The sequence below is a fragment of the Monopterus albus genome, unplaced genomic scaffold, assembly GCF_001952655.1.
Source record: "Monopterus albus unplaced genomic scaffold, M_albus_1.0 scaffold715.1, whole genome shotgun sequence".
Taxonomy (NCBI): Eukaryota; Metazoa; Chordata; class Actinopteri; order Synbranchiformes; family Synbranchidae; genus Monopterus; species Monopterus albus.
Window position 1 is genome coordinate 14,845 of NW_018128595.1, and position 9,895 is coordinate 24,739.

At 41.4% G+C, this 9,895-nt stretch overlaps 1 protein-coding gene across 1 annotated transcript; it reads right to left on the reverse strand.

The window, feature by feature from the left end:
* Window positions 1-3,972: 3,972 nt before the first annotated feature.
* Window positions 3,973-9,473, reverse strand: LOC109953510 (extracellular calcium-sensing receptor-like). The gene is made up of 9 exons (XM_020588996.1): window positions 9,244-9,473; window positions 8,742-9,039; window positions 7,344-8,138; window positions 6,964-7,191; window positions 6,482-6,605; window positions 4,986-5,925; window positions 4,769-4,902; window positions 4,136-4,223; window positions 3,973-4,033 (listed from the first exon to the last, which is right to left on the reverse strand). Exons 1-9 carry the CDS (start codon window positions 9,471-9,473, stop codon window positions 3,973-3,975), a joined length of 2,898 nt encoding a protein of 965 aa, XP_020444652.1.
* Window positions 9,474-9,895: the final 422 nt, after the last annotated feature.

Here is a 9,895-nt window from a genome sequence, read left to right on the forward strand (position 1 = left end):
ACCGTGCTACAGAGGGAGAACGCTTCTCACAAGACCTCCATAGTCAACCAGAGCCCCCTAGATGGCTAACATCTGAGGTGGGACCTCTTGGGAGGATGAACAGGAGATGGAGTGGTGGCATCATTCTCCTTGACAACTCAGCAGGGCACAGGAACTGAGGGGGCATTGACATCATTGACCCCCCTGGGGAACAGGAATAAGGATGGTGTCAGCATCCTCATTGACCCGCACATAAACAGGAACAGCATCATCCCACTCTGGATTGGGCCCTGGGGCGGTGTCACGGTGACCAATCAGGACACAGGAACTGGAGTGGTGGTGTCGTCATCAACCCACCGAGGAAGCAGGATAGTTCTGGACCCCTCAGGAACCTATGGCAGGCAGCATCACCATCCCAGCTGACCCACTCAGACACAGGATCAAAAGTATTTTGACCCATTCAGGAATCAGGTCAGGTGTTGTGTTGACCCCATTGGGAATAGGAGTACAGGCTGCATCGGTATCCCAGCCAGCCTGCTCGGGAACAGGAACAGAAGTGGTGGTCTTGGCTTCACCAACCCATTGGGGCATTAATTGCAGGGAAGTCATCGTGGACCCACCCAGAGGCCGGAGCAGACAAAGATTTGAGACAGTTGCCCCCCCTCGGGGACAGAACCAGAGGTGGCATTAGTTTTGAACAACTTGGGGGCAGGGGCAGTGCCAACATATTCGCTGACCTACTCAGGAACAATATCAGAGTCAGCGTTGACCAACTAAAAAATAGAAACAGGTATGTGTCGACCCTCTGGGAAACAGGAATAGGCAGCGTCAACATCCCCACTGACCCATTCGGGAACAGGAGCAGAGGTGACATCAACCCATTTGGGAACAGTTAAAAATTGTGGCATCAATCTGTGTGACAGGGAGCAGAGGCAGCGTCAGTGTTCAAAAACCCAAGGCAGTGAGGCAACAGCCTCAGTCAACCCTAAGTCAGAAAGACCAGATGGGCAGCAGACTTAAAAACCAGAGGGCACTGACAAACAAAAAATCCAAATCAGACAAACACAGGTCACGTAACAGGTTACAGTGATGCTGGAGAATACTGAAAACTGTGAATGGCCAGAGCAACAGAAAACACTCCTCAACACACAGTGAGGGCTGAGTGGACAGGGAGGAGCCAGCAGGGCGATAAACAGATCTAGCATTAACAACAGGTAACAGGAGTCAGGATGAAGGAACTGTACTCTGTGCAGCAACTCAATAGTGCATAGGTTATTCAGGGAGAGCAGCAGGCTTACGGGAGTGTGCAGGGTGGAGCAGGTGCAGGAAGAATAACCAGGCAAACAGCAAGCAGGAGCTAGGCAGGCAGAGAGTCAGCAGACAGATGACTGCTTTGGCATCAGCAACAGATAACAGGGTCAGAATGGCTGACAGGACTGTGACTATGAAGGTCGAGATACAGGCAGGATGGGAACAGGTCAGGAAATTGATGTTCAGACAAGCAAAATACAGGTCCATTAATGGGTGATAGTGTGGTGGTTAGCAATAAATCAGATTCCAGAAGAAATATGTAATAGAACAGTATGTACATCACATATAGACATTATTTGTACTTATTTGAGCTGAGTGGTTATGGGTTCATTAAGTTCATGTGAGTTGGACAATGGGTTTATGTAAGTGGTCAAGATGTTTCCTGTTTTCGAAGTACATCTCAGGGTGTTGTCTCCTGAAACTGGAGACAGGAAACTAGGTTCAGAAATTTACGCAACAGCATAAGGGAAGCTGCTGATAAAAGAGTGAGCCTGGGAGAGAGAGAGGGTAGACCATGCGGCAGTGAACAGTAGACCATGTACCTTTTTGGGGACCCAGCCGGCTGGGGAAGACGCTGACTGACTCGGGACAGACAACAACTGATTTGACTGACTGGTGCTCTGACAATCTCCTTATGCTTTATCTATTCCATTGCAAGAGGAGAGTCTCTGCTCTCTGATCTCTGTTCTCTGTTCCCTAACTACAAGATTATGTGTTTAAATACTACTCTATTCAGAATAATTGTAATATTAAATGATCCTTTAAATTGTAATGGTTTGTCTGAATTAATTTAGTCGGCATTACCACTCTAACTACGACAGATATAAGACTGCAGTGTTTATGTATAAAGCCAGTAACAATTTATTACCTGGTGGAATTCATAAACTATTTAATGAAAAGGAAGGGGGATACAATTTAAGGGGTCAGTTAAATTTAAAAATTCATGCGCCACTGACTGACATAGTGAAGCTAGGGAGAGTGAGTCAATGACAAGCAAGAAGTCTCTTTCAAAATAACAGTCCTTAGTAAGAAAACAATAGGATAGCAATTTTTGGTTTTACTCTTTATGCATTAAACTGTAACTTAGTGTGCATCAGAATAAGTTCAAGTTTATCACGCTAAATATATGAACTTTCTGATTTTCTGCACAGCGACAAGATGTAGTGTAACCTGTCCTTGAAAGATCTACTCTGTCATTTGAGTATCTCTTTGTACCAGGACAAGGACCTCTGTCTAACGAAAAGCACATGTGCATGAACTTTATCAGTCCACATTCCTTTCTTCTGATGCTTCCAAACCTTGTGTAAAGCTCATATATATGTAACTGAGTTGCCTCTGTTCTTTAAGCCTTTCTAACAGATCTCTCTGAGTGCTGTTGTAGACCGCTCCTGTTTCTTGCAAGAAATAAAAATACAAAGGACATATCTATCTCAGTTCTTTTTATTTCACACTCACTGAAGGTTGTTCATTTTAGTACAGGTAAACAGGAGACAGCGTTCCTTCTCCTCCTGTAGTCAGGTTGAATGGTTTTGCTGTTGAGGTCAGGGTTTCAGATCGAGATGGAACCCAGAGCTCTGTAAATTGCTTTATTCGATGGTCTGTTTAGTTATGATAATAAATGTTTGAAAATTGATATTTGATTCCGATTATTCTTCATGAAAGAACACGCTGCACTGGGCATACTGTAACTTTCTGAAATTCAAACTTGATGCAAACAGTTTAAAGTTGTTGTATAGGTTGTAGTATATTTCAAAAGGAAACAACAAGAGTAATAAAAGAAATCATTTTACATTATTAAAAGTGTGCTTTGAGTTTTGGCCCCCCCTGCCTTAGGCCATCAGGAAAATGAATATACTACACAAGCTGCCCTCCATTCTATTGGTTAGTACCAGGGAATGAAGGAAATGAACAATTGCGCATGCACTTAATCTAACTGCCTAACACTGCAGTCAAGGTTGTTAGATCAGTACATTATATAACATATCTAGCACCTTGCCATATCCATGCTAGTTTTGGACTTTTAATCTGTCATTGTGTTTTAATGTATGGATTGTTTCACTTTGTTTTAGAAGGGTGACTGTTACAGAGCGTGAATGATGTGTGTTGAGCATTTTGATGAAGGGAGAATGGTATCGTGCTTTCATATATACTGAAAATGCATGATGAAAGTGACAATAAACAACTGAACTGAACTAAACTGAATACATCTGAAGATGGTTGACGTTATGCCCAGAGCCCAGGGTGGTTATGGTTAGTAAATAGATTTGGTTTTGGATTAGGGTCTGCTCAATTGTCCAACCACTGACAATAAGAATCAGAATTGCAATTAGAATCAGAATCAGCTTTATTGTCCAGGTGTGTTGGACACATGAGGAATGTAACTCGGGTACAGTGGCTCTCAATGTACATGTACATATCCCCATGCAAGGCAACAGCAAGGGGCAAGTAAACAGTAAACCAACATAAGGGTGTGCAGTATAACAAACTAAACAGTATCAACAGGCAGTAAACAATTCAGACAAAGGAATGCTCATTGTGAAATGAGATAAATAGGAATAAAAATAGAGTACTTAAAAATAGAGACCTGTACAGATCTGTATATCTGTACAATGTATATTTACAGGTGTTGCACTGGAGGAAGGTATTGCACTGAGGATTATTGTCCAGTCATTCTGTCGTGGGTCAAGTGTTCAACAGAGTGATGGCCAGGGGGAAGATGGTGGTTGTCTTGGCGTACAGTGACCTGAAATGCCGTCCAGAGGGGAGGAGTTCGAACAGATTGTGTCCTGGGTGTGAGGGGTCTGCAATGATCCTCTCCACCCTTCTTTTGACCCATGCGGTGTACAGGTCCTCTATGGAGGGCAGGTTTGCACCAGTGATCTTTTCTGCAGTCCTGACTGTTCGCTGGTGTCTGTTCCTGTACTGTTTGGTTGCTGAGCCACACCAGACAGTGATGTAGGTGCAGAGAACAGACTTGATGAGTCCTCTGTAGAACTTTATCAGCAGCTCCTGGGGCAGGTCGAACTTCCTGAGCTGGTGCAGGAAGTACATCCTCTGCTGTGCCTTTTTGATGGTGGAGCTGATGTTGGACGACCGCTTCAGGTCCTGGGAGATAGTGGAGCCCAGGAACTTGTAGGACTTTACTGCTGATACATTGCTGCCAAATATGGTGAGGGGGGGTAAGGTGGGTGGGTTCTTCCTGAAGTCAACTATCATCTCCACTGTTTTGAGCGTGTTCAGCTCCAGGTTGTTGTGACTACACCACAGGACCAGCTGCTCAATCTCCCATCTATAGGCTGACTCGTCACCATCTCGGGTGAGACCAATGACCGTTGTATCATCAGGAGTTTGACAGAGGGGTCCTTCGAGATGCAGTCGTTGGTGTAGAGTGAAAACAGCAGAGCGGAGAGCACAGATCCCTGAGGGGCACCTGTACTAATTGTCCAGGTGCTGGATGTGATTTTTTCCCCAGCCGCACCTGCTGCTTCCTGTCTGTCAGACAGAGAGTCAATTTCAGGTTTGAGGTACACGCCATGCTTGGTGTTCATGTAGATGTTATACTCGCCATTTGGTGGCGATGTTCTTTTGATGTGATGATGCAGTCTGATATCACTGAGTTCAGCAATGACACTGATTACAGTACAATGCGAATTATTATCATATTGACTAATCGTATTATAATGTCACTAGAATACCTTTGCCACCATATTTTGTAATTTTTCAGAATGATTTTGATGCTCCTTTCCCCATCATATTTTTTTTTTGTATTCTTCTCTGGTTTCAGTAAGATAATATAACATTTTGGAATAAAAGTACAAATGAGTAGTCCAAAACTGGAGGCCAGAATAGCAAATATCTCTACAGCAACACTGAACTTCCCAGGAGAGCTGACATATGCTGGAATAAACGTGATCCAGACTGCACAGAATATCAGCATGCTGAAGGTGATCAGTTTGGCCTCATTGAAGTTATCAGGCAGTTTCCGAGCAAGAAAAGCCAGAATAAAACATAAGATGGCCAGAAGGCCTATGTACCCAAGTACAGCCCAAAAGCCTACAGCTGATCCCAGAGCACACTCTAAGATGATTTTGTCCTTGAACTGGGTAAAATTCTTAAATGGAAAAGGAGGAGAAATAGTTAACCAGAGGATACATATAACAACCTGGATGAGAGTGAAAGCCACAACACTGAGTCTCTGCTGTGCAGGCCCAAACCATTTCATCACATTACTGCCTGGAAGTGTAGCCCTGAAGGCCATTAACACCACTATAGTTTTCCCCAGAACACAAGAGATACAGAGGACAAAGGTGATGCCGAATGCTGTGTGTCGCAGCATGCAGGACCACTCAGAGGGCCGGCCGATGAAGGTCAGAGAACACAGGAAACACAGAGTCAAGGAGAAGAGCAGCAGGAAGCTCAGCTCAGAGTTGTTGGCCCTGACAATAGGAGTTGTCCTGTATGTGAAGAAAATAGCTGCCACAACAGCAGTCATCCATGTTCCAAATAAGGCCGCTGCAGTGAGCAGTACTCCCATAATTTCTTCATGTGATAGAAACTCTGCCTCCTTCTTTACACAGGCATCTCTTCTGTCATTGGACCAGGACTCAGGGTGGCAATGCTCACAGGTGATAGAATCTGAAAAATTATATTAAGCAGATGTAAGACTTGCATAGTAGACCAATTTTTGTTCCCTATTTTTCATCCTTTCTGTGCAAACAAGACAGTTAACTGACAATCGGGTGACAGTTGTATGCATAATTATTAATCGTTTAGATCGTTTCATAGATTTTTTCATTTTTATTTTTTATTTTACTAATTTAGTTTTATTTTTAACAGCATCATTGCCATATGCATATAAGAAAATTTGTGAGATTGTGACCGAAGCTGACAAATCATGCCACATGCCTTTCCTTCCCTTCACATGGATTTTAGCCAGGATGGTCTGAGCATGAAATGGTTGAACACAAGATCGCCCATCTACTCCTGGATTTTTTTCCATTTTTCTAAAAAAAAAAACAAAGTATACTGCAGTATTTTGAATGCACCAGAGTTACACAATTTTTACTTCTAATTCAGGCTTTAACCTTCTCACACACACAGTTTCTTAAATTGGCATGTAAACATGACCACTTTAAGAATATTGTTTTCTGGCAAAGTGAAGTGCAAAGCCTTGAATTAAATATTATTTAACCTGTCATGTTGCTTATTTCTCCTTCAGCACATCTGATACAGTCATAGCAGCAGACAGGTTTTTCTTTCTGGAGAACCTTGCGAGTTCCTGGGGGACATTTCTCACTACAAACTGACACAGGAACCTGCATGAACAACATGATTATGAGAAACATGCATGGCCATTCACTTTGTTTAGCTTTTGTTTTTGCACATTTGTTGTTAGTTTTGATGTACTGAAACCACAAGTTATGTTTATTTGTCATATGCACAGTTAAGAAACGTGTTTTCCTGTACAATGAAATTTTTATTTTGCTGTCCACATGAATGCCACACAATACAAGTGAAATATAAAGTAGATGAGCAATAACAAATCTAAATAGGCAGTAACACAAATCTAAGGCACATTAAAGCAGCAATTGAAAGATTGTGATACACTATTAATGATACATTTAGAATGATTACAATATAATTAATGACAACAGTGATGACATGATAGTTTACCTGTTGTGAGTTCTGTGCCCATATGAAAGAATTATGTTGCAGACTCAGCGGTTTGTCTGCAGGTAAAGATGCATCATAAAGACCAACTGTGACAAAGTCCACAATGCCATTTTCTGTTGGCTGCCAGTTTATAATTTCATACTTTGCTGGCGGGTCTCCATTCTCATCAAAGTAAACCTCATCTCCTTCCTTGGTTTTGAAATAAATTTTTCTTATGTGCTGTAGAATCTAAGAACATAGCTATTAATTTTGTTAATTATGGTTAAATATTCTTGGCTCAATAGCATGATAGATACTTATTTTAACTAATTTTACAAATTTGAGCTTTTTTTATTTGCAACTTCAAGGCCTAAGTAGAATTGATTTAAAGTTGAACTCACCTTGAGTGGATCTAGCTGCACACTGTAGTTACATGTTTCATTACAGCCAAGAATAATATGAAGTGCATGTGCCACAGCATACACTCCTTTATACACATTGTTAAATATAGGCATGAGTGACATATCAGTAAAGCTGTTTTGCACTCCAGTCAGATCTTCATGTCCAGTACATTCTCTCTGATTCTCTGCTGATGAGTTTGACTGTTTGAACTTACAGTTAAATAAATTCTCCCAGAACTCTGTAAACAATTCACTACCAGATGAATTTAATGGCTTCACATCTAATATGAACTCTCTCATGCCACTGACATGTGCTTTGGGGATGGACAGACCTATGGCACCATCCAGAATGTGATGTGTATCCTTTTCTGCAATGTCAGAATCCATGATCCATGACTCAGTTCCTACCCACTGGTACCCAGTCAAGTTGTGTTGAGACAACACATGTAATAGCACATTCATATCCGTGGATGAGAGAAAAGCTACAATCACCTTTGAGGTGGAAGCGTTGATAATGCCAATTATCTTTTTTATTTTATCTGAAGGATCTGTTTTATGGAAAGACACAGAATACTCCAGACAGATGCCCAGCTGCTGTGCAGTTTCTGTGAATGTAGTCATGCCATTATTGCCATAATCATTATTGCTTCTAATAGCTCCAACCCAAGTCCAACCAAAGTGCTTGAGCAACTGGGCCAGTGCTCTGCTCTGATAGTTGTCACTGGGTATTGTTCTGAGGAAGGATGGGTATTTGGTTTTGTCACTGAGACAAGCACAGGTGGCAAAGTGACTGATCTACAAGAAAAAGAAATGACCTCTCAAGATCAAGATGTAAGGTAAAGAACATTCACACAGTTGGTCTAATTGCAGATTAATAATTATTTTGACACATATTTTTACATTTAATAATCTTGTCCACCTCTGGGATGTGAAAGGGTCCAATGACAGTAGCTATTGCCACACAAGGAGAGGAAGAGGTCTCCCCCATAATGGCCTGCACTTGTCCAGGTCTGGTACATGGTGCCTCAGTGGGTACAGACACAACTTCATTACCATTAGCCAGGGCCAGTGCAACCTTCACACTTTTGGTCATAGAGTCACAATTATCATAGATTTTATAGCCCAGAGAGATGCTAGGTAGTAGGTCTGTGCTGTTATTAATCTCCTCAATGGTAAAAATTATGGCCTGGGCCAGCTGGAACTTTCCTAAATTTAAACTTGATGCAGACAGTTTTAAAACGTTGTACTAGTTGTAGTATTTTAAACTACAAAAAACAGAATAGTAATGGTGGTGTTTGTGCAAGCAAGATGTAAGGTAAAGAACATTCACACAGTTGGTCTAATTGCAGATTAATAATTATTTTGACACATATTTTTACATTTAATAATCTTGTCCACCTCTGGGATGTGAAAGGGTCCAATGACAGTAGCTATTGCCACACAAGGAGAGGAAGAGGTCTCCCCCATAATGGCCTGCACTTGTCCAGGTCTGGTACATGGTGCCTCAGTGGGTACAGACACAACTTCATTACCATTAGCCAGGGCCAGTGCAACCTTCACACTTTTGGTCATAGAGTCACAATTATCATAGATTTTATAGCCCAGAGAGATGCTAGGTAGTAGGTCTGTGCTGTTATTAATCTCCTCAATGGTAAAAATTATGGCCTGGGCCAGCTGGAACTTTCCTAAATTTAAACTTGATGCAGACAGTTTTAAAACGTTGTACTAGTTGTAGTATTTTAAACTACAAAAAACAGAATAGTAAATGAAACTGTTCGATGGCATTAATAAGACTGAATTTTTTAATATTCAAAATAAAAAATCCACTTTTAATTTTTATCAGTGAGTTTGATACCACTTTCTCTTTTAAATATAAATTTATTTCATTGCTGTATTTTACCTGGTGCATTCCAGTGGCAGTGGTTTGTGCATGTAGGTATCCTGTATGACTTTCCAGCTGCTGTGGAAAGAGAAGGTTCCTCCCAGTATAATGTCCCCATCCTTATATAGTTGGGGGTTCTCAGGATCCCCTCTCTGCTGGCACACCAGCTCCTCAGCCTGAGAGAATGTTGCCACCAACAGCTGTAAAAGTGCCCATCCCCACCTTGGCCACCTCCGTGTGTATGTCATAGTGTCCGAGAGAACTAAACCAATGGGTGGCATCGCATGTACCTTAATATAAATCAAAAGATCACACTGATATTTATACACTTTTACTGAGCATCAAAAATTTGTTAGAGGTGTTGCTTCATCTGTTTGGACCTACAAGGTGGGGGTGAGTAGGGAGTTGTCCTGATGGAAAAAAAAGTTTGAGCCTATTTAATTATATTTAGCATATGTTAAAAGATGTCATTTTTAATCATGCTGCACACTCTTCCCTTTTTACAATTAATTAAATAAAATATATTACATTACAAAATTGTAAATTCTAAATGAATTTATATGTACAGGTTAAACATTTCGAAATAAAACAGGTTGAAGGTTTTTTTTGTAACCACTTAATAGATGGTAAAATTGTTCTTCTGGCTCTTCTTCACTTCAGAGGTCTCTGC